The 24,052-nt window shown below is 41.7% G+C and overlaps 4 protein-coding genes across 7 annotated transcripts; all 4 read left to right on the top strand.

Annotated features, from left to right (window-relative positions):
* Nucleotides 1-101: 101 nt before the first annotated feature.
* On the top strand, nucleotides 102-7,094 carry LOC118102833 (RNA-binding protein 4.1-like). 3 transcript variants are annotated; one of them, XM_047338925.1, is made up of 4 exons: nucleotides 102-186; nucleotides 1,073-1,502; nucleotides 1,858-2,618; nucleotides 6,959-7,094. In XM_047338925.1, the coding sequence occupies exons 2-3, from the start codon at nucleotides 1,091-1,093 to the stop codon at nucleotides 2,601-2,603; spliced, it is 1,158 nt and encodes a 385-aa protein (XP_047194881.1). In that variant the 5' UTR covers nucleotides 102-186; nucleotides 1,073-1,090; the 3' UTR covers nucleotides 2,604-2,618; nucleotides 6,959-7,094. The 3 variants fall into 3 exon arrangements, with proteins under 3 accessions (XP_047194881.1, XP_047194880.1, XP_047194879.1); XM_047338924.1 differs by lacking the exon at nucleotides 6,959-7,094 and adding an exon at nucleotides 2,816-4,437; XM_047338923.1 differs by lacking the exon at nucleotides 6,959-7,094 and having other exon boundaries at nucleotides 1,858-4,437.
* On the top strand, nucleotides 6,977-8,548 carry LOC118102835 (RNA-binding protein 4.1-like). Its single transcript, XM_035149382.2, has one exon. The coding sequence runs from the start codon at nucleotides 6,977-6,979 to the stop codon at nucleotides 7,403-7,405; it is 429 nt and encodes a 142-aa protein (XP_035005273.1). The 3' UTR covers nucleotides 7,406-8,548.
* Nucleotides 7,511-10,388, top strand: LOC118102834 (RNA-binding protein 4.1-like). Its single transcript, XM_035149381.2, has 2 exons — nucleotides 7,511-7,529; nucleotides 8,569-10,388. Exon 2 carries the CDS (start codon nucleotides 8,577-8,579, stop codon nucleotides 9,420-9,422), a length of 846 nt encoding a protein of 281 aa, XP_035005272.1. The 5' UTR covers nucleotides 7,511-7,529; nucleotides 8,569-8,576; the 3' UTR covers nucleotides 9,423-10,388.
* A 1,512-nt stretch (nucleotides 10,389-11,900) lies between these two features.
* sf1 (splicing factor 1) lies at nucleotides 11,901-22,513 on the top strand. Of its 2 annotated transcripts, none has more exons than XM_035149380.2 (12): nucleotides 11,901-12,315; nucleotides 12,878-13,006; nucleotides 14,772-14,847; nucleotides 17,562-17,714; nucleotides 18,480-18,569; nucleotides 18,662-18,845; nucleotides 19,001-19,116; nucleotides 19,282-19,389; nucleotides 19,483-19,678; nucleotides 19,769-20,027; nucleotides 20,278-20,442; nucleotides 21,182-22,513. In XM_035149380.2, the coding sequence occupies exons 1-12, from the start codon at nucleotides 12,057-12,059 to the stop codon at nucleotides 21,511-21,513; spliced, it is 2,067 nt and encodes a 688-aa protein (XP_035005271.1). In that variant the 5' UTR covers nucleotides 11,901-12,056; the 3' UTR covers nucleotides 21,514-22,513. The 2 variants fall into 2 exon arrangements, with proteins under 2 accessions (XP_035005271.1, XP_035005270.1); XM_035149379.2 differs by having other exon boundaries at nucleotides 19,766-20,027.
* Nucleotides 22,514-24,052: the final 1,539 nt, after the last annotated feature.

Here is a 24,052-nt window from a genome sequence, read left to right as displayed (position 1 = left end):
AAACAGTATCTTCATTTAATTGCCAAATTGTTTGTGGGCTACATTTTAAGTGCCACTAGGTGGCGGTAGAGCGCCTTGACGCTGGTTGCCTACAGCATAAATCTAGAAAAAAAAAGGGAAGAAGAAACGGCAGCAACGCCATTTCACTTTTCATTCATTTGTGTCGAGGCCTACGTCGGTTTACTGGTGAGATAGAGATTTATGCTTATTAAATACGGTCAGATAGACTCGAGGAAGTTGATATATGTGACGTTCACCGTGACGTTGTGATAGATGTTCTCGGTAAACATATGGGCTGAGCTGGAGGGCGGATGTTCGCCCGTAACTTGTTAGCAAGCTAGCTAACGTAGTAGCTTCCAGAATACATGCGTCTCCATCAGAGCGCCATTACACTGAAATACTGACGCAGTGCGCAGTGGACAATGTTTACTGAATTTAACAAACAGCGAGACCAGACGAGTTTATCTTTCTAAGTAATGTTAAACACAGCGAAAACACTTAACAGCGTCAGAGTTAGCACAATATGGCTAAGCTAGCTGGTGCAGCTCGCTAGCGTAGCCGTGTTTACGCTACGCTAGCTAACGTCAGAGAGATAATGACGTACTTAGCCAATGTAAAAATACATGTTATGAAGTTGCATACGAATGGACAGCACTTAGCTTATCACAGTAAACATGCAAAACAGCCTTCCAACCAATTCTGCCTCTAATCTAAGTTATAATGTTAAGGTCGAAAAAGTGCAATACAATATTTTCCAATCCAGTTTTCTCTATTAAGGAAGGTGTAATAACAACTATATATTTTGCTCTGCAGTTTACCAGCCCCATAAAGTACACAATCCATGTAGTTGTGAAACTGTACAATGTAACACCCGCAGTGGTAGGAGCTCTTGCAAGATTGTTGTGTTTAACTGTATTATTATTGTTTAGCTACAGCACTGGTAGTTGAGTATATTAATTGTATAGCACTAATTCATTGTTCACTGACAGACCTTCACATCCCTTTTACTTAATCACTAATTATTGGTTGTGGTTATACGCTTGAAACTGACCTATCATTTTAAATCCACCAGGACACACCGAACTTCATCATGGTGAAGATTTTTATCGGCAATCTTGCCTGCAACACCACACCCGAGGAGCTGCGTGAACTCTTCGAGAAGTACGGCAAAGTTGCGGAATGTGACATCGTCAAAAATTATGGGTTTGTTCATATGAACAACGTCTCGGAAGCAGAGGTGGCCATTCAGAACCTCCACCAACACCAGTTGCACGGCTGGCGTATGAACGTGGAGATGAGCAAAGGGAGGCCCAAGTCCACCACCAAGCTGCACGTCAGTAACCTTGGCGAAGGCATCACCTGTGATGTTCTGCGGGCAAAGTTTGAAGATTTTGGCTCAGTGGTGGAATGTGACATAGTGAAGGACTATGCATTTATTCACATGGAGCGAGTGGAGGATGCCATGGATGCCATCAGTAAGATGGACAACACAGCCTTTAAAGGTGAACTCTCGGGCAGCGGAACATTTGTTGTCTTTACTGTCTGTAGATTCAAATTTGGATGCTGTTCTGTCGCTGTAGAGCTCTCAGGCCTAGTAAAACGCTCTAGCTCATTTCATTTACACAGAAAGAGAAAGTTTGGATAAACTTTGCCTTCATTGCAGGTGGACTGAAAGTAATCTCTTGTAACTTTGGCACCAGTGACTGGTGAATATAATCATCTGCACATGGCACTGAAGGTTATTTCGCTTCGCCCAGGGATTGCCGGTCAAATGAATTTAACGTGTTTTATAGACGGTAAGAGCCTTTTCGTATCAGAATCCTACGGTCTCATGCGTTTCTTCTCTCTCCCTACAAGGCAAGCTGATGAGCGTACAGCTGTCCACCAGTCGGCTTCGCACTGCCCCGGGAATGGGAGAACATACCGGCTGCTATGTCTGCGGGAAACATGGTCACTGGTCGAAAGACTGTCCAATCGGTCGGAGCGATAGCCACGGTGATGACGAGAGAGGTCACAGCGGCCGGGCCCCCCCACGCGGTCCCCCAGGTTATGGCAGGGGCAGCTACGGAATGGCCCCACCTCCAGGAGCTGATTACATGGGTGGCTCTGCGTATAGTCAGGGTAGTTATGTGGGTGGTATCCCTCCACCCCCTCGTAGGCTCAGTGGCTACGGCTCTGAGCTGGGGGATAGATATGGAGGCAGACCAGCAGGCTCCTATGCTGACAGGTCATCAGCTTATGATCGTGACCGTCTTTATAGCAGTGTTGACTATTATGAGAAGTACAGAGCTCGGCCTTATGGCTCAAGCTATTTCGAGGATCGTCGCATGTCTTATCTCCCCCCTCCCCCACCCCCCCCTTCCTCCCTTTCAAAGCTCTCCTCCGGTGTCGATCCGTACGACCGTCGGCCACCGCCTCCACCTGTAGCGGCCGCTTCAGCTGCTGCTTACTATGCACAAGACCGCAACCCGATCGGACGAGTACCCGTCTCTTCGGCCGGCTACACCTATGAGCGAACACGGCTGTCACCGGTGTCCTCCAGGAGCACCTACGCTACTCCGCGACCCAAGGATCATTATGCGCCACGTTACGCGCCTTACTAAAGCCATGGTGCCAAGGTGAGCAACATAGTAAACAAACATGACAGATTATTTGATTTAATGATAAGGGGACATTTTAATGTAAAACATTTCTGCTCGGTGTGCACTGGGATCTGGCTAATTTGTTATGAGGCTGAACCCTTTGAAGCTGTGCTGCATATATTTGGGGCATTAAACCCCCTTTCTGAAAAGGGATTGCTTTGCTCTCTTTGTAGGTCTATTTGTGAACTGCGGGACTTTTCCTTTGCCGTCATATCTTCGATCTACATGATTCCATCTATCTGCGCAATGTGCGGCTAAGCATATGAGATGCGGAAAGTTTGGAAATTGTGTTGGCATCTTCAGGGCACCTGAGAGGCCGGTTGCCTGCAGATGAATTGTCCTTTCAGTCACATTCACATATTCTGTTTTCAATAAGGATGATGGTGATTAGAAAACTGCACTGTTAAACATTTATGTTGTATAAAACAATATTTTTTTTCACTTGTTCTGCAGTTTTTCAGCTCAGTTTTTAGCCATGTCTTTTTTTTCTTAACCGTGTTTGTTCCTCACGTAATGCAAATTGTTTAATTGAGCAAATGTGAATTGCTTGGATTTTGTTTATCACTTAAAGAAAGCTGGATTTATACCTCTGTGTAAAGAAGCTGTGCCATACACATGGGCTCTAAGATTACACCATTGGCTACACTATTGTTGGCGTGAATCTCCTCAAAAATTTAAAATACGGCTGGGATGAAGAAACCATGCGGGAACAGCAAGAATTGCGATTGGCTGTGGGATTGAGTTTTTCCCCACATCTTGCTGATTCTGGTGGAGTTTGTAGATGGGGAAGACAACATTATGGCATACGAATGGACTATTATATTATATTATTATTATATAAACACAGCAATCCCATGGAAGAAGTGTCTTTATTCAGTAAGTAGACACATTGAACTCTTTGCATTGACTATAAATCCAGCTGAAGTGTTTTTGTTCCTTTTTAATATCTAAACATTTGACTTTATTTTCTAATTGGGAATCAGGTTAACCCATGTAGTATTATGTATCATTTGCTTGTGGTGCAGTATAGCCTTATCTTACCCCTCAGCACACATCTCATTTGATCCAAGTCAATTATATGGATGTGGATAAAGAGGAAAATTTGTGTAGAATAATCTTAATGTGGTTCGTACTCTCTGACAGCTAAAACCAGTAGTTTTCCCCTGAAAATGTCCATTCATTTTCTCTGTAGAAAATGAATGGACAGGGATTCACACTGAAGAAGACAACAGATCATTGAATCCATATCCATGTAACTGACCTGGCTTTGTGTTCATTTAGGAAACATAATAGCACTGTGATTATTTGAGAGAGGTGCTGAGTGAGAAAAAATTGAAGGTAAGAAAAAATTATCTCAAACATTCCAGCCTCTCATTTTTTCAGAGTTGCAATGTGTTCATAAAATATATATATATCTAGATATAGATATATAAATAAAACGAAATAAAAAGGGTGACACCAAAACCAGAATATTGGCTGACAGGCATTGTGCATCAACATAACTGTTTTCTTCCCACTGAAAATAATACACACCCCATCAAAGGTAGGGTTTCAGTGTGGGATGGATGTGTGTTGTATACATATTACAGGTAAAGCAGATACAGAAATGTGAGGCAGGGCTTGGGCTGTACAAGTCACGAGGTACTTTCTTTGTTAAGGGTGCCTTTGTAAGTTTTGAATATAGATGGGTTTGGAGTTTGTATTTTTCTTACTAGCTGTGGAAGTACCAGCATACACGGGAAAAAAACTAAAATGAGTATGATTTTTAATAAAGCCAAAATAATTTTGGTCTTGACATTTTTGTGTTTTTGAAACCCTGTTTGGTGTTGTCTAACTTTGTAGGTGAAGTGGGACTGCTCTTGCACATTGTCTCATTTGGATTTTTTTCGTCATGAAGATCGTAGTTTTACAACTTAATTTTCTCAGTGTTAAAGTCAACTCCATCGAGTTTGGGAAATGTGGATGTGTTTGTTTCACAATATCAATAATACGATTCACTATCTTTTCCAGTAATCAAATGAGACACAAGTTGAAACCCATGTTTGTAAGTCATTAGATTAATTATGATGCCACAAGCAGTAGTGCTCTGATGTGGGTCTTCAGTGTTAACCACATTTAATATTGCTTCAAACCATACAGAATTAATACCCATCGCAGAACATATACAGTCCCGCTTGTTACGCTCCCATCTAGGGTAGGAGCGCAGCATAAAAGTATACAAAACCTGGTTCCCTTCCCACAAAACCAGAACCAAAACACTAACTTATGCAATAAAGTGTGAATTTATTATTTACACAAGTGAAACGTGGTAGTAAACTGAAAGAATTCTTACCCAGGGGGGAGCCCAGACCAAAACAACAAACAAAAGAAAACTAACTCCACAAAGTGCCATCTAATCAGCCACAGGTCACAGGTCACACTTGTCTGAGAAAGGAAGAAAACATCATAAAACATAAATTTCCCAGACTTTTGTTGTATTATCGTGTAAAGAAATCGAAGGCTATAATTAAACAATAGACATGATGGCAATAATCTAAACTTAATTTCAAGCCATCACAGGTTTTATGGGCACATTTCCTGTGATAATCTGCCAAAAAATAACAAACTCCATGTAACAGATGTCACACTCCCTCCAGGTAGAGGCAAGAATGGTGATTTGTTGACAATGTAGAATATAAATCTGCCCTCAATAGAAACATCTGGTTCTTCAAAGGCGTTTTTATTTTCTTACAACCAATTATAACAAAGTAGTAACACTGAAGGTGCGTGACCACGACCATGGCTTTGTGGGCACCCGGGTCCGCTTCCTCCACAGAGGAGCTAACAGCTAGCCGCAGCTCTGTGTAGCAGCACTGTGTCTGCCTGGTCACGAGCCGCTAATGTAACGTAGCGTTCGTCATTGGGTGAAGCAGCAGCCGCCATTTCATCCTGCGAGGGGTCCAAACACACAGTGCAGCTGCTGAAGGTAGGAAATACGGCACCGCGAAATGAATGCAACACAAAAGGCTAACTTTGCTACCGGAGTTAGCCGGAGCGTTTTTAGTTTGTAGAATGAGCAGGGCCTCTTTCATTCATACGTGCTAAGCTAACGCAGAGATGTACAATGGGCGTGCAGCACATTCAACGTGGGGGAGCGTGTTACGTAACTAGATCACCGAGCGAAGCAGGGATGTTAAGACTTCTGCGCCAAATGTGCGAAGTGAGCCGACTTGGTTAGCTCGCTGCGGCTAATAGAAGCGAGCTGCCCGTGCTGTGAATGGGCAACGTGCGGGCGATGGGTGCGTGATCGTCTGTGTACAGTGATCACAGTTCTCCCCAGGCCTATTGATGTTAGCTACAGATACGTGGTGTTAAAACCGTATGTGGCTCTGCACATGACACTAGTAACGTGCACAATTCAACAAAGCAGCGCACACAAGCAGATTCTTCCGTTTTAGGCCAAAGACAAGTGAGGATTTGTTGTTTAAAAAGTTGTTGCCTTTGGATTTAAGGTCCTCGGCACAGGAATCAATGAATCACTAGGCTCCATCCATACTGACCAGTGTCAGTCAGATCCAAATCAACTACACGTTTATTAATATTCACCATTTGCTCCAGTTACTTGGAGCTGCTAGATGTGTGTACAGGTAAACCAAGTTTAGCAGGAGGAGACCTGCAGGTACATGCAGTGTAAATACAGTTATATCCAAATATATTTGTTTATATACATTCTCCATACCTGGTTTATAACCAGTTGTAAACAAGATATGTACTAAGTGGGGCATGGAATATTGGAAATTACACGTGTCAACCATATGTATGTGTAGATAACACTGGCTTCGAACACGTATCAAACACAGTAAATGTTCAACTTTGTGCATTTGTTTATGCATGCATCCCTTTTTCCTTGTTCTGTCAATGCATGTGCACACCTCTCCAAATTCTTTTCGTTTCTATTAACTTAACAGACATGCATGGCATCCTGTTGTATTATTGTAGGACAGAGCTAGTCACATAGTTATTAAACCATATGTCGAATTATCTATGATTCAGTTAAAAGTGATGTTTTTTTTTAATCCACAAAATAAAAATGACTGTGGATATTGTCACTGTTTAGTGGATATCCATTGTTGGCAGGTTTCATTACATCAAACAACAGATTATGGTTGTGATCGTCTCAATACATATTGCAGAAATGCTTCATGGATTCATTTTAATCCAGGTCCAAATTTTTTATATTTAATTTTTATATTTTAGGCCTAAATTCACTTGTCTATCTCTCGATTGCCTCAGCAGAATTGTGGTACCAATAATCTTGATTTGCTCTCCTTCCTTAGTGACCTGGCGGCTCCAAAATGGTGAAAATATTCATTGGGAACTTGTCAGCTGACACAACATCGGATGAGCTACGCTCTCTCTTCTCCCAGTATGGCAAGATTTCGGAATGTACCATCGTCAAGAACTTTGGCTTCGTGCACATGGAGAACAAATCGGAGGCAGAAGAGGCCATCCGCAACCTCCACCATTATGAGCTAAATGGCCAGCCCATGAATGTAGAATTGAGCCGTGGCAATATAAAAGGATCCACCAAACTACATGTTGGCAACATCGCTTGTACCAACCAGGAGCTGAGGGCTAAGTTTGAAGAGTTTGGTTCCGTGGTGGAGTGTGACATAGTAAAAAACTATGCTTTTGTTCACATGGAGCAAATGGAGGATGCCATGGAGGCCATTAATCATTTAGACAACACAGCTTTTAAAGGTGAACTCTTGGGCTGGGCTTAATGGGGACCTTTCCCTTTATCACATATATATAGTATGAAGAATATTTAATTCTGTTCTTGTGAATTGACAGGTAAGTTGTGGATGTGCTGCAGGTGAGTACAAAGAGAAAGATGAAGGGATATTGGTAAGCTGAAGAAAGTAATGCTGCCCCAAATGCTTCTCATTTTAAAGCTGGTATCCGTAATGTCGTTGGTAATACACGTCTGTTCAGTACATTGTAGATAAACACAAATAGGCACTTACTGCAATTTATGATTTTCCCCACCGGTCAGTTTTATACTAGAAGGAACAAACCATCTCTGTATTTTTACCAATCAAATCTCAGCTGCATCCATTAAGGACAGGATGTGCACCAAAACTGTTTATATTTCATATGGTCAGCATGCACGTGTTTATCGGTGCGGTCATTGATTCGGTGCTCTCTGAAACGTGGACAGATTGTGGCTCAGATGATCATTGCTGCGTCACGCAGATGCAGAAATGATCATTTGAGCTGACAAACTGTTAACTTATTAAAATGTTATCATGAGGAGGTTCAGATTTCAAGCTTACTCTTCTGTGATAATTCAGACGTTTTTGATGTCGTACTGTGGCAAGAAAGATTTTCTGCATTATATGATCATAAAATCTGATATCATCTGAGTTACTGAGTACAGAGAAACACAAAGTGCTAAAGCTAATAACAAGAATTCTAATCCTTTTTTTAAATGTTTTTGTCTTTATTGAACACATCCATTAAACATTCCCAGTGCTGGTGAAAAGGGGAGTGAACTTTTGAATTTAATAACTGGTTGATCGTCCTTTGGCAGCAACCAGCTTACATAATTTTATTTCAAATAGGTTGTGTTGGTTCATTGTAAATGAGTTCACAATGCAGATCATTTCAAAGGGTTTGGTCAGTTCTTGTTAATGAATGAACATCAGTGAAGATACAGTACTGCGGGATGCAAATAAAATTTGAAATGTTACGGATTTCAGCTTTAATAACTGGACTGTCTAATTCACCAATCATAGGCCATGTTTTATTGTTACATTGGCGTATAGTGCAGATTTTTTCCTAGACTGATGGATTATGGGACCTTTGTATACCAGACAGGAAATGTCTAATATATTATTTGGAATAAATGCAGGCATAAGTCCTTATTGAGTCTTTTCTTTTTAAGGCAAACTGATGAGCGTGAAGCTTTCGACTAGCCGCCTGCGTACTGCGCCGGGAATGGGAGACAGATCGGGTTGTTATCGTTGCGGGCAGGAAGGCCACTGGTCCAAAGAGTGCCCTCTAGACCAAAATGGCTACCTCAAAAACGGTTCAGAGCCAGAGTCTGATGGATACGATGCCTCGAGATTTGGCGGGCGTGGTCACAACGGTGGTTATCATCCAGACTTCACTGGTGATCCCGATTATGGTGGCGGCTATGCTCCTGTACATGTTTTTTCACGGGGTTCTGGTCACAGCAGCATGGCGGGGTACAGAAGGGGTGCAGGATATGAGAGTGCAATGAGATACGGGCCGCACCCAGGTTATGGCATAAGCGCTGTTGCTGATCATAGCATGGCTCGGATGTATGGCAGCGAGGCGGCATACAGGGGCAACGGCTCACTCTATGGCGCGGTACCAGCCTACCCGATGCGACGGTCGCCTTACGACGAAAGGGATCCGTACGGTGTTGTGGACTACTATGAAAAGTACAGGGCCAATTCTTACGGAGGCAGTTATTTCGAGGATCGCGGCGCCGTCCCCTTGCCTGCTCCATCAACCACCTCCATAGCTATTATTCGGGAACGTCTTCCCCCCTCTAGCCTTGACCCATACGAGTGCCCTCCCCTCCCTCCTCCACCAGCCCCAGTCTCCTCATACTATGCACGTGACCGGAGTCCGATACGGAGAGTCCCTGCCGAGGCAGATGGATACGCATTTGATCGTTCGCGCCTTTCCCCGGTGCTGACCCTCCCAAGAAGCACCGCCTATGAACATCCTCGGGATCCCGGTGCTGAGCGGACAAGATATGCATACTAATCGGTGTCCCATACAGCAAGATAGGATAGCCCAAGTGCAATTGGAATTACTCAAAATTAAATGTTACAGTGTGTCTCATTGGTAATATCAGGGGGAAAGTCAGCCCTGCATATTTGACACGTGTGGGTAGTATGGACAAGGTGACAATAAAGCTTTCCAATTTCCCAACAGCTAGAATCCAGTGGAAATGGTTGAATGCACTCACATTACGCTGTGATCTCATTCCAGCTTATACTACAAAACGCTCAGTTGACCTCCGTTCATCTTCCTATTTACATGTTGTGATATTGGTGCAGTTCTGAAATGGCGTTTAATGTGAAAGTGCAGAGATTGAGTTTTTCTACAACCTGGTTGATCCATCCATTTGTGATACTGTAAGAACAAAAAAATCTCCCCCAGATAGTAGCTGTATGTTCATACAATATTTATGATTCATTCATTTAATAAAAACACATCAAATTAATGCATGGTGCATGTTTTAGAGGTGAGTCTTAGGGTTATGTTTATACAATTTTATGAATTCTTTTGAGCAGCATCTTGTGTATTTCTGTCTATTCATTTGTATTGATGTAAGTTTACATTGTTACTGCATATATAAAGCAATGGCAAAAGAAATCTCAATACCTTATGCCTCATCACCTACATTGTTAAATGGGAGGGGTGGGGGTTAAATGTCAAACCTGTACAAATATAGACCTGCACAAAATGAAAAATTATTATACTTTTGTAGTTGGGTAATATGAAACCTATTTGTGAAATTATGTTGAAGAACTTTCCAAGCTGCATTGTGGTCTTGTTTTTTAGTAGTCACATTACTTGTATTCAATTTATTTTCAGTGCTGTGATAAATATGAGGCTTCACGCTTTTAACACATGTTTTAGTTCCATGAGAAAATGACCTCAGTTGCTTGTGCTGTCTGTCTTGATTTCTAACTATTAGGTCAAAATTAAAATCTGTTGAAAGACTGTGAGCCGTATGTGTGTTGTACTGAATAATCTGGTATACTGATCCATGTAACGAATGCTCATCAGTTGGAATTTCGATACAGAAAGTTAAAATTGGAAGATTAGCTCAGTGATCGCAACCACAAGCAAGGGACGTTTAGTGGGTGTCAGGTTATATGAAGTAAAGTTAGCATGTGTGTAAGAATCATAATAATAATAGTCATATTCTGTCTGAACTACCTTTGTGTTCCCTCGCACTTAGTTATGTGTTCTCTTGCAGGGATTTGCATCTCCACGTGACACTTTTTGAACTGTTTACTGCTCTTTTAACTTTAAGTACAATGCCACAATTCTGATTCAGCTGATTGAGTCAACATCTTCCACCTTCTGGTTAGAGGACGTCCGCTGCACCCCCTCAGCCACAGCCTGCCACTAGGCACTCCTACTTGCAGATATCGTTGTTTGGGTTAAATCCTATTCTCCCAAATTGTATTTTGTAAACGCTCTCTGACAATGTACAGACATGGTTTTCTTTTTAATGTAAAAAGATCATTTTGACCAGATAAGCCAAAAATATTAACAGAAAATAGGTACTTTACAAATTAATGTATTTGATGTCAAAGTCAACTTTATGGTCAGTTCTGCTATGTACAGGACATACGCGGTATAATTCCATTTCTATCGGATCTGGTGTAAACATAAGTATACAAAACATGTACACAACATATTGAGTAATCAAAACATAGTACAACACAGTATGCTGTCAAAAGGCACAGTGGATAGGATGAGAGTTGTGCAAAAATGGATTGAGAATGCAAAAATACTTCATGGAAAGAAATGTAATGTACATGCACAGGATGTGGTATATATCAGTTAAAAATGGCAGCAGTTGTAGTGTGGTGAGCAGCATTTATGGTAAACAAAAAGTGAAGTTACTACAAAAGTGACAGGTGCATGTTCACCATGTACAGTGACTTTGAGAGCTTTGAAAAGACCTATATAAATATGATGTATTATTATTTGTATTATTATGTTTTCATTGAAAAGGATCTCAGTTAGATTCAGTAACAGTTCTCGTCATTAAAACACCGTGTTTATGTTATTTTATTTAGTGTTCAGTTGATTGAACAGTAATTATTGACTATACAATTCCAATCCATAAATAAAAATGATCCAACTCCAAATACTGGTCAAAACAAACCATCTACAGTCATATTTTAAAGGAAGTTAATTTTATTAATATTCAAAAATGACTCTTGACCTTTTGTTTGTAAATGACAATTATAATTACACTTCTTCATTGTAAATAAAGCTTTTCTTGGAGATTTTAAGGAGTCGTAGATTTTTGTTTGCGTCGTAGGTGATTTCTTTTTTCTTCCTGTTTAGTCAATCACAAACAAACGCAGGCCGGATATGGCGTCACGACTACGTGTCAGTAATAACGTTGATAGCCGAATCAGCCAATCAACGTAGATAATGAGGATCCAGGGGAGGGTCTTAGTCTGGCCAATAGGAATGCTTTTAGTCTACAGCCGATCATCCTTTGTGGTTTTCTGTTAGGCGCCATTTTGATTGAAGAATTGTGAGTAGTGTCTGCGGCTGATGCTCCGTTAGATATTCTCCCAGTTTAACCCAATTTATACCTGAGTCGACCGACGTTTTACAGAAACTTTGCAGTTTTTTTTGAAAATGGCCACGGGAGCAAATGCGACTCCCTTAGGGAAGTTGCACCCCAGTATCGGCGCTAAACGAGGATTTGACGCTGGGCCTGGGTCGGGGAACGGGCTGATGCCCATACCGGGGCCGCCCGCAACCTTCCCTTCGATACAAGCTTTCCAGCCTCCGATGCCAGCCGCATCTTTTCCACAGCCGCACCAGTTCAGCCCGGCGGCGGGGTTTTCGGCCCAGGCTCCCCAACCACCTCCGGGGGCCGGACTAGTAAGCCCAGGTAAATTAACGACCAACGCAATAACCCGCGAACACAACAAGCGCTTGGTGCGGCATGAGTTAATGCTAGCCAGCTAATGTGGCTAACTAACATGGCCTGACGTCAGAGGCCCCGCGTCATGGCCTGCACGAAATGGAGACGACAATGCCAACGTAAATCGATAAAAGAATATAAGCGCAACATGAACGTTTAGTTTGTTGATTTTTAGATATTTGTTTTTATAATGATAACACGTTGTGTCACACTGAACTCATGTCAAAGGCTCAGCTAGCCACATGGCTGCAGTTCAACTTTTCTTTCATCATGAGGAAGTTAACACAGAGCTGAGATGTAAGTTACACGTTTAACGAGTAATAGAATCCTTGACGACTCCACTGTGCCATTACGTTCACATGTAAAGGCCCCTATGTTGAGCCCAGCTGTACGGATCGTTACTTCTCATCGCTTGTCGACTCCACTGTTTTTGCAAGGTCATGTCAATTGGTGCTTTAATTGACGTTCATCCTGTAACGTGCGTCGAAGCCGCCACCAATGTGCACTAAATCCCCCCGTTTCTCGGTAGATTTCGGTAAGAAATCCAGGAAGAAGAGTCGCTGGAGCAGCGAGACGCCTGACCAGAAGACGGTCATACCAGGCATGCCCACTGTTATTCCACCCGGATTGACCCGGGATCAGGAGAGAGCATATATAGGTAAATGCTTATTAAGTTTCTCTGGTTAAAACATGTCACCGTGTTGATTTTTTAAAATGCAGTTTTGTTATGTCTCATCAATTGCATCTGTTTGAGGTTGTAGTTTTCTTACTTGATGCATACCGGTGTTAATGTTACACGTCTGTGCTGTTTGCTGCGTTCCCAACAGCTAGAGCTCTCTAAAGGCACCAACAAGATGCATTAGCAACTTTGAATTACATTTTCCATCTAATCCCCAGTAACATTTCTGTGTTACACCAAAAGTGAAATGTCTAATTCTGCTCCAACTGTTGAGATGAAGCAATAGTTTCTGATGCATAGTGATTTATAACTTGATGATGTAAGGTGGCAATTAAGCTTATGTCTCTTTTTAATGTAGGTAAATTGGTTCTGTTGTGGTGTACTTACAGTTTGCATACCATCGGGCACCCATTAGCAAGAAGAGTTTGACATAGATGATTAAACACCACTGCTTGCTGATATCTGTCCTGAACTGCAGGTCACTGTTAAATGTCTTGCCTGATCCCTTTACACGTCATCAGTAATGTTCCTGTGCATGGAGACGTTCCTCATAATGTTCTAACATGCCAAAGTATGCTTCTGTTTATATCGGTCCAAGTGTGAGCAATGCTGCTTCAATGGCAAAACAATCCATCAGATTTAAACTATTCAACCAGTTGGTTTAGTGGGCATATCAAATTGGGAAACACTGTCATTTGTGTTCTTAGTTTGGCCTGTTTAAAAAAAAAAAAAGGATCATATGATTCCAGTTTTGAACCACATATGCCTTTCAGCAGCAGTGTAGCACCAACACACTGTCTTCACAGGCCCTCAGCTGGGTGTTCTGAAGCAGATGAAACCTTTTGTCAATAACTGACTTTGTTATTGATGTTGTTCACTCATTGGTAATGGTTGTACTTCCTTGGTATGTAAACATTCATTTGTGCCCACCTCTCCTTGTCATACTTATCATTTCCTTTGCTCATGTAGTAGACCCCCTAAAATGATCCAAGGGAAACATTTAAAGATGCAATTGCTGTGAGCCACGATTCACAGACCCCGTATTCATCTCTTTAATCCAGAGTAATCATTGCAGTGATCAGTTAATCTCTGTTTGGGGGTTATTTTCATTACAATTTTCATGATGTGCATGAGATGACTGATTGATTTATTTTTTCACTGCCTTCAATATATAAGAATTGTGTCTTTGTCACTGCAGCCCCTCAGTATTAGATCTATGGAGTGACAAGAGCGACGGTCATCACCCGTTTTCTTATTGAAACTTGGAAAACAAATAGACCAATCAGTGATTTATTTATTTTTTAGACCAGCTGTGTCCTTAAAATGCCAAAGCCTCTTAACACAATTGCTACAGTATCTGAAGCCCTGTCTCCATGGAAAAACCCCTCATCCGGTGTTTGAAATGGTAAAGGCATTTTTAGGAATCACAGTCTAGTCCTTTACTGACATGTTGCCATGCTAATTCATTGTCTGAGAAAAGGTTAGTCCTGTTTGTGCTAATGTAAATCTACCTCTAGAACGTATTGGGTAAATGCCTCATGTCTTCAGAAATGCCTTAGAGTCTTATGAGATGTACATTTGATCTCCCTTTGTTTGTTTTTTAAACAGACTCACCATTTGTTGTTTTACCTTAGTAATAAATGGGACAGTGCTCTCATGTGCAGAGCGTTGTCTCCCTGATGTTGTTGTGGTAACCACATTTCTCTCCATCCTTGTTTTTCTTTCCTAACCTGAATTCTTCCAGTCCAACTGCAGATTGAAGACCTGACTCGTAAACTGCGTACAGGAGACCTGGGAATCCCTGTTAACCCTGAGGACAGGTCGGAAAAAGATTAAACCCTCGAACAGTAACATTTTCTCTACCTTCTTGACTTTTGGAAGACAAATGTTGATTTTCTGTATATATGTGGTTGTTAGTCTAAATCACAAATTGTATAGTAATAAGCTTGTAGTTAGTTTAATTAGCCATCTTCTAATCGAAGGGCAGTGTTGTTTAAAATATTCAAAGTTAATGCACTTAACCAAAACCTAATGCTAGAGGAGAATTGATCTACATTATCATCTTTATTAAGTCTATTAATAAGTCTCTCACTAGTAAGCATACATCTTTCTACATATACTGGGACTGGTAGCTAGTGTCCGTAATGTTTTAATAAGGCTTGAATCAAAATTTAGATTTTTCTGAAAATACGATAACTGCAACATTTGGACACTAATTAGACAGCTGTGCCGTGAACAGCACCGCAAACTGCAGCCCGCAGAACGATTATATAATTGTAAAAGCCCGTCAGTAACGGTTTCAACAAAACATTATCATTATAACCTTCAATACTGTTTGATTAAACTGCAATAGTTTCAGCTACTTGTTCCTAATTAACTGACAATTTAGTCTCCTTTTAAGTACCTATTTATATGAACAGAAATATTATATTATAAAATTAAACATGAATTTCTCTTCCTGACTGTGAAAAAAGTAGTTGACCTAAAGACACCCTTAATGAAGGGTTTACTTTCTGGCTTTTTGGGAGCTTTTAGTAAAATCTCGTCGTCTTCCTCAGAGGAGGAAGAGGAGCAGAGCAACTACCATCTCCTGAAGAAGATGGTGAGATCCAATTAAAAGCTTCCAAAAGCTAGCAAGTTGACCTTGAGTTGAGTGGTGTCTTGCTTTTCTTACTTTGATTGATTTTTGTCAGATAAATGTTTGGTGAGATCTATGTTAAACCACAGTGTAGCATCAAGCAAAGTTTGAATCTTATGTATTTGCAAGCCAAATACATTAGGTAAATAGTTTTGCAAGCGATGGTATTCCAAATAGACAGGAGTAGACTGTATGAATGCTTGGGTAACCCACTCTACGTAGTTCAATGAGAGTTGAGTTTAGGTGTGTTTCAGGTAAAGACAAATAACCAAGTCTTAAATATTTGCACCTTTCATAGTGGACTATTTGCTATTTAACTCGACAGGTCAGTGGAGTTGTTGCTTCAAATTTAGCCTCCCAGTTTTAACTGCATGAAGGTTCCAACCACTGCTTGTTCGTTTGATGTAGAGTGCTGTGTGAACCTATGAATGAATACATGTACAATGTATTAAGGTTTTCCTCTGAAACAGGCTTGGGTCAACACACTGTACTCTATTTAAATTGTTTTAATGACATTGAAGATCTTTTTTAGTCTTGAAGTTGAAATGGAATTGGCTCTTTGAATATAATTAATTTAAGTTCATAATTCAGACCCATCAAGTTTTTTTTTTGCTTTTCCTGACTTGCACATTGGAAATTATCTATTTTTGACAGTGATGGCGTGTATCCAACACTGCTATATCAGTGATCAATAGGTTTTTCAATATTGATCACTAGTTCTCTCGTAACAGGGCTTAACATTTCCACCCAGGGGGAAGGGAAAGTGGGGGGCGTGTGCCAGTTTTACCTCTGGACTTTTGAGGTCTGGAAGAAAACTGCCAGACTTCTAAGTGCCGGAGACGCAATAGCAATCTTATAACATAGTTTCCATAAGGATCTGTTCCCACAGGAAGTGGCTTGCTCTCATGAGTGTGTGACATTGACCTTTGTTAGCTAGAGTCCCTGCCGTCTGTACACTGCATAGTTTCTCATCATAATCAGACATTTCCACAGCAACCAAAAAGTCGATTGCAGAGCTGCAGCACTCTTATAAATCACTCCCCAATCTAATGTGACAGAACCAACTGGGGGTGTTTCAGGTTGTCACCGTTGGAAGTTTGAAGCATAAAAGGAAAAACGTTTTTTTCCCCCTCTTCATGTCACATGGACACAAATGTGGCTCTCAGGTGGGAGAGCATAGGAAAAGGTGGATATCTAATCTTAATTCCTTTTCTCTAACCCAAATTACCCCACGTCAACCTAACCCTTTTTCAAGCACAGAGCCTCCTTAACGCAGCAACACAGGTTTTCAGCATCCAAGGGGAGGTACGGACCTCTTCCGCCACGTCAACACCAAGCAACTCTCAAAGACAGCGTTTCTGCTTAGGATTGCGAATTTTGCTTTGGTTTCTTTTTCTTACCTCCAGCTTTCCTTTCTTATAGGCCAACAATCCTGTATGCAGGTTTAGTTATGGCCATTCATTTGTTTTTCGTTTTTTCTGTGTGGTTGATGCCCCTCCACTGTTTTGGGTTAATTACCGCTATACAGCTTTGGTTGCCCCCGTTTTACCCTGAATTGTATAAATTAATGAACTCTAGCCTTTGAAACGTCAGTGCAGAGTTCCCATTATAATTTTCTTTTCCTTTTTAGTTTGCTCTTGCACTGGCCCTTAGTCACATAGTCAGTCTTTCTGAGATTTATCTCAGTAGATCCAAATTTCCAAAATGAAATGTCTATTTAAATTTAACATAATTTCTCAGATATATCATTACCTGTTGATTAGAAATTGCTACTGAAGAATTGAAATTTCTAAAGCTTTAGTTAGCTGTAGGAAGTGTGTATTGGTTAACCTGCAGAGCTCCAATTCTAGAAAGGTATTGATGTTGTATTTCCTGTCTTTTGTCTGCCGTTTTCAGGTCTCCCTCTCCGGAGCCCATATATAACAGCGAGGGCAAGAGGTTAAACACCCGCGAGTATCGCACACGGAAGAAGATCGAGGAGGAGCGCCACTCCCTCATCACTGAGATGGTTGGACTCAACCCTGACTTCAAGCCTCCTGCAGACTACAAGTAAGATTTATTTGTGTTTTACAAAAATGTTCAGCTTTATGCTATCATAACAGTCTGTTTTAATTAAATAGAATACAACCATTGGCGACAACCTTTTTAAACCAGTAACTGGTTTTAATCTGATTAATGTATATTAGGACTGTCTTTTTTGGGGGGGAACACAAACATCGAGGAAACCTGTAACCTGTTCGACTTCAATATTTAAAGTCTCGAAACGCATCAGACCATCTGAAGTAGTTTATCCTTATCCAGCAAAGGGCAATGACTGTCAGCTTGACCTACTGTATGCCCTCTTGATTTATCAGTCGAGTAAGATAGTAATGTTACATTGTTTTGTTAGGAAAATGGAGGATACTAGCTAGAAAAGAAGTCCTGAGCAGACAGTCATGATACCAGAGCATTGGAGGAGTGGTGTGTGGACGTATTTTGGGTTCTACACCGTACCAGCAAAGTAATGTTCAACAGCCAGTCTGTTTGTCGGCATTATATCATGTAACAGCCTTACAGTAAATCTGTGGGCTCAAATGTTAGCAGCAGCTGAGGAGGCACCTCAGATAAGGAGAGCAACATCAAGTGTTCAACCTTGTCTGACTGTGTGCACAGAGGTAGGGAGTGGGATTGAATATATTTGAACAAATTGTGTCATGTCAAATTTTTTCTAACTTGATATTTGGAGAAAATGTACAGCCCTACTCTATATCTGACCTGTACTGAAAGTAGATCAGTGATCCTAGTATATGCTGATCTTGTATCCATTTCTTGCAGACCTCCAGCCACCAGAGTCAATGACAAAGTTATGATTCCCCAGGATGAATACCCTGAAATCAACTTTGTTGGTCTGCTAATTGGGCCACGGTAAGTTGGACTTAATATTACTATCACCATGCATGTTTTATATACTAAAAACAAGCAAGTTAATGGCCAAGTTTCTCTTTTTGTTTCACCAGTGGTAACACACTGAAGAACATTGAGAAGGAGTGCTGTGCCAAGATCATGATCCGTGGTAAAGGTTCTGTAAAGGAGGGGAAGGTTGGCCGAAAGGATGGACAGATGCTCCCAGGGGAGGATGAGCCTCTGCATGCCCTGGTCACTGCGAACACAATGGAGAACGTCAAGAAAGCTGTGGAGCAGGTTAGATATCCCCAGAGTGCAGATTATCTTGCTCCCTTTCAATGATCCATCTTTGTTCAGTGCTTCACACTCGTGTGAAGATTTGAGTTTCTCTATACATGGAACGTACCATATGACATGTATAATATGTAATGCTAATGGTGCAAAATTTACAGATTCGTAACATCCTGAAGCAAGGCATCGAGACACCTGAGGATCAGAATGACCTACGAAAGATGCAGCTGAGGGAGCTTGCCAGACTCAATGGCACACTGAGGGAAGATGACAACAGGTCAGTGAACACGTCTCACAGTGGTGGAGCCGCATGTACATTTCAGTGTTCAGATCATTGGTGATGGATGTGGGCACAGGGGAAAAGACTCAGTTATGGGAAAAGTCAACTCTGCTCTCTGTAAGCTACAGAACACCAGTGAAGATTGTCTCTCTGTTTCTTTAGGATCCTTCGTCCTTGGCAGAACGCCGAGCCACGCAGCATTACCAACACCACCCTCTGTACCAAGTGTGGTGGAGCTGGCCACATCTCCTCTGACTGCAAATACACCAGGTGATCACTTAAACAAGCCACAAAACGTGGAGAAACTCCAGATGGTTATGAGTTGTGTTTTTGTAACAATGTTTGCTGTTTTGCCTCGTGTAGCACATTTGCTGCCCACAGAGCAACAGGTGGTGAGCCTCCTCAGTCGGCCCAGGACAAGGCTCGTATGGACAAGGAGTACCTGTCCCTAATGGCTGAGCTGGGGGAGGCCCCAGTCCCCACATCTGGAGGTGGACACTCACACAACCAGGGGGGGGGACCTCGATCCTCAGGCCCCAACAACAACCAGCCACCTCCGGTTAGTTTGTGACACATTTGATTCCATGCTGTGGTTTCCATAGAAAAGTTTCTTTTGTGACGTGATGATGTTTGTGTGTGTGCGCAGCAGAACCGGCCTCCTTGGATGAACTCTGGCCAGTCTGAGAACAGGAACTACCATGGCATGCACGGAGGGCACGGAGGGCACGGAGGACACGGTGGGCATGGTGGGCACGGTGGGCATGGAGGACACCACAACTACCCTCCCCCCATGCCCAACATGGGAGGCCCCCCTCTACCCCCCAACCCCAACGGTCTGCCTCCCCCCTGGATGCAGCCTCCTCCTCCCCCCATGGGCCAGGGTCCAGGACCTCATGGACACCCTATGGGTAAGAGTGTTTTTAGCTGGCAGATGCTGAATGTTTTAAGACGTCACCATTGTGATGTCCATGTCCTTGAAAGTCTTGAAATGCCCAGTAGAGTAATCCAGTTATGACAACTCTTACACATGCGCTTTGTAAATCCTTAAAATGTATTTACAAGCTCCTCAATGTGTGTTGATGAATGAAGATCATTCAAACTGGCAAGAAAGCAAACGAGCTTTGGCACCATAACATCACTGTTTTTACCCCTCCATAGGTCTGCTCCCTCCTCCAATGGGTATGATGCCCCCTCCACCTCCTCCCCCGAGCAACCAGCCACCTCCCCCGCCTTCTGGTCCGCTGCCACCGTGGCAACAGCAGGCTCCACCTCCCCCTCCAACCAGCAGCATGGCAACCAGTACACCGCTGCCCTGGCAACAGAGTAAGAACCCCCAAAAACTTGATACAAAACCTGTCCGTCATACACTTATCAATATAAACACTATACTGTATACTCAACTGTCGAATGGCAAAATGTAGGTTGCATTGTTTTGTCTAGTATATATGGTATAATAGTTTTCACAAAAAAAAGCCAAAACACTCTTTATTAAACAGTGAAATGTAAACAAAGTTCTGCGTGAAGTGCTAAAATGGCCCTAACAATGGGATTGATACAAATACTTAACAGTGATACATATTTGTTGAAATCTGAATAAATGCAGCTTGGTCATCAGAAAAGTTCAGTGCAGCTCATCTGGCTCTGGTAACGACATAACATCACATAAGCCGATTTCGAACATTAGCTCTGGAGGATCTCTGGCGAATTTGGGTCCAGACTTTCTCCAGAGTTTGCCTTTCACACATGTACAACGCAGCAGGAGATTCTCTGCTCAGAAGCAATGCACAACAACACAGAAATCTGCAGAGTGTAAAGATAAGGCTGTAATGTACGTCTGTCACGTGTTAGAACCCTCATCACTAGCTCACGGTGAATCTTGTGGAGCATCTCCTGCTGTGTTCTCACATCAGCTTCTCTGGACTTTCTGTGGACTTTATAATGTCTGAAGCAACCATACTGACTGGTCATTCTGGAGCCAGATGATCTGATTGACAGAATTTCTTTGGGGGGAATAAACGTTATCGATGTCAGTAAAGAGTTAACATCTTTTTACTCCCTTCAGATACCACCACAACGTCCAGCCCTGGCACTGGCACCCTGCCTCCATGGCAGCAGCCCCAGCAGCCTGCAGCCTCAGGGGCCCAGCCCCCACCACCCATGGGTTCCCCATCCATGGTGCCGCCTCCCCCTGGCGTCCAGCCCCCGTTGCCCCCTGGCGCCCCTCCTCCTCCCCCTCCGCCACCTCCAGGCTCGACCGGCATGATGTATGCACCACCACCACCCCCACCACCCATGGACCCTTCCAACTTTGTCACCATGATGGGGATGGGGGTACCAGGCATGCCCCCCTTTGGCATGCCTCCTGCCCCCCCACCTCCCCCACCCCAGAATTAAGCCTGCCACAGAAGAACCATCCTCCCGGAAGAGTTTCAACGCTGCAGCACATTGTTCTATTGTATCCAATGGACTGATGTTATATAGAGCATTTCTGTGTGTGTGCTCACAGAAAAAAATATAACCAGTGCTTTATTTTTTATTGATCCTTGATATTGTGAAGACATCTCTGAATTACTGAAAGGCGGTTAGCTCAATTTGTAAACTTGTGTAACTTAGTTATTTTTCCTGTTTTTAAATTCACATAAATACAAAGATCCTTGTGTGCATACAAAAGACGCTCCTGGCCACTTGTTCTGCTGTTCTACAATACTTTGTCATGCTACTTGGTTACCAAATTAACTGCTTGATAACATTTATGCTGAATAGTTTCATTGCCTCAAATGTTTAAGTCAAACTTGAAAACATGACTTTCATTGGATTTAAGATACTGAACTTCAGTTTGCATGTTTAATTTTAAGCACCACATTTGTACTCCTGTCATGCTCCTTATGTTGGCTTTGAGTTGAATAAGATTAATATTTTTGTAATAACATGATGTGAAGTGTATCTTAGTTCTGTCAGAAAAACCTTTTCTGTAGTACTGTCTCAGATTAATTTCCAGAAATTCCCAGGGTTTTTTTAAAATTTCTTTTTCTCCTTTTGTTAATTGTCTGCATCTCAGTTGTGACACTGAGTTTGAAAAGGGGCTTTGGTGCTGCAGTCTGCTGGCGTCTGACCCTCTGCACTACTTGAATGTTGGGAATATGATATATATATATATATATATATATATATATCCTTGTTTCTCTGCATCTCTCTGCTCTGATAAGATGCTGTGTGCAGTGTTTGTGTTGCTTCTGCAAGGACAAAAGTATCAGTTTTGTCCATCGAGTTATTGGAGAGGAAAAATGTTTTACTCTCTTTCTGGAATTAGTCTGTTGTGTTATGGCCCTAGTCTGAATGAATAGCTGTTGAAATCTTGCTTGGTTTAGAATTAAACTGATCCATTTCACCTTTTTGTCGTTTTGTGCAGACTGGTCTCATTTCAGGGATAGCTTCTTTCAGGCAAGGCCTTTTAGGCTGCCTCCTTCAACATGTTGCATAACAAGCTTTTTGTCTAGAGGAGTACTCTGCTTCTCAACTCTCAAGGAAGCCTTCACTTAAAGGGAAATGCACAGTGTTTAAAACACATACATGTGCAAGTAGGTAGAGTATCTGTTCATGTCATCTATTGACATCAACAGCAGTCTTTGGTTTTACATTGAGAATCCTGAAGGAAGCAGTAATGGTGATAAGTATACTCATTTATTAAAGAGTCCAAATGTTTCCTCGCTTTTAATCACATCTCGTGGATGTGCTCACCGGATGAAGTTTGGTCAGTTGCCATTAAACTTGCATGTCTCTATTCAGTACAACCACCTGTAGGCTACTTATACGTTCTATATTTAGGTCCCTGGATGTCTAATGAGCAAACTGTTCATTACAAACAGATTTATTTTTGTAAGTCCCAAAAAATTAGTAATTGGTTTGTGTTATTGAGTATGTATGTTTTTTTACATCTGAGTGACCACGCTGATGAAGACAGACTTCCTCTGCAGCTCTGCAAAAGTGACAGTTTGAGATGACCTTGTTTTTTCCTTCATCAGACCGTTACGTAAGAACAAGCCTGCATATTTATTAGTTTGTTAGGGTGTCATCGTATACTCTGTGATTTGAGTTTAAAACAATAGCAAAACATGTTTTTCCATAACAAAACAGATGTTATTGAAAATGAAAACAAACCAAACGGGGACTTAAATGTCAACATATAATATAAGCCGGTTGAGGGCCTGCAAGCTGGCCCCTCCCCCCTTTTTTAAATTTAGATACATTTTTAAGTTGAAAGTAGTATACACAGTACATAGAGGAACCCGTGTCATAATACAAAAACATCACAGTGACATTTTGTGATCATGACATAGATATATTGAACAAAACAATGAAAGTAAAAAATTTAAATACATTTAAACTAATGGAAATATACAAGGGAGATGTTCACATCAATATATCATGTACTTTATATGATATTGTTAGTTATTAGAGTATTTTATGAGTGAATCTAGATAGACCTACAACAGCTTAAAGGGAAAGTTCACAATAAAATGAAAATTCACTCATCTACTCACTACCATATCGGTGGAGGGGTGGGTGAGGTTTTTGAGTCCACAAAACACTTTTGGAGTTTTAGGCGTAAACAGCATTGCAGCCAAATCCAAAACAATTGAAGTAACGGCAGTAACTTCAAACAGGAAAAACATAACATGCCCCCATACTGCTCCTGTGGTGTAATTCAAGTGTCCGTAAGCCCTAACTTTCAAATCCGTCTTTAAACGTCATTTACACCATGTTTTTAGCCTAAATGTCCTCTGTGATCCTCTGGAGCCACGTTCGTGCATAGATTGAGACTAAAACATGGAAAGCTATTTGAAAAAAAAAAGTATTTTGAAGAATTGTTCACCAGTTACTTCAATTGTATTGGATTTGGCTGCAACACTGTTTACCCCTGAAACTCCAGAGG

The sequence above is a fragment of the Hippoglossus stenolepis genome, chromosome 23 (assembly GCF_022539355.2).
Source record: "Hippoglossus stenolepis isolate QCI-W04-F060 chromosome 23, HSTE1.2, whole genome shotgun sequence".
Classification (NCBI taxonomy): domain Eukaryota; kingdom Metazoa; phylum Chordata; class Actinopteri; order Pleuronectiformes; family Pleuronectidae; genus Hippoglossus; species Hippoglossus stenolepis.
This window is presented reverse-complemented; position numbering and strand designations above follow the sequence as displayed.

Excerpts from the sequence above, each read along its gene's own strand:
- LOC118102835 (XM_035149382.2), top strand. The coding sequence starts at position 6,977 with ATGGTGAAAATATTCATTGGGAACTTGTCAGCTGACACAACATCGGAT.
- LOC118102833 (XM_047338925.1), top strand. The coding sequence starts at position 1,091 with ATGGTGAAGATTTTTATCGGCAATCTTGCCTGCAACACCACACCCGAG. Across the intron at positions 1,503-1,857 it reads GGACAACACAGCCTTTAAAG|GCAAGCTGATGAGCGTACAG; the intron begins GTGAACTCTCGG and ends TCTCCCTACAAG.
- sf1 (XM_035149379.2), top strand. The coding sequence starts at position 12,057 with ATGGCCACGGGAGCAAATGCGACTCCCTTAGGGAAGTTGCACCCCAGT. Across the intron at positions 18,570-18,661 it reads GGTCTGCTAATTGGGCCACG|TGGTAACACACTGAAGAACA; the intron begins GTAAGTTGGACT and ends TTGTTTCACCAG. Across the intron at positions 19,390-19,482 it reads TCTGACTGCAAATACACCAG|CACATTTGCTGCCCACAGAG; the intron begins GTGATCACTTAA and ends TGCCTCGTGTAG.
- LOC118102834 (XM_035149381.2), top strand. The coding sequence starts at position 8,577 with ATGAGCGTGAAGCTTTCGACTAGCCGCCTGCGTACTGCGCCGGGAATG.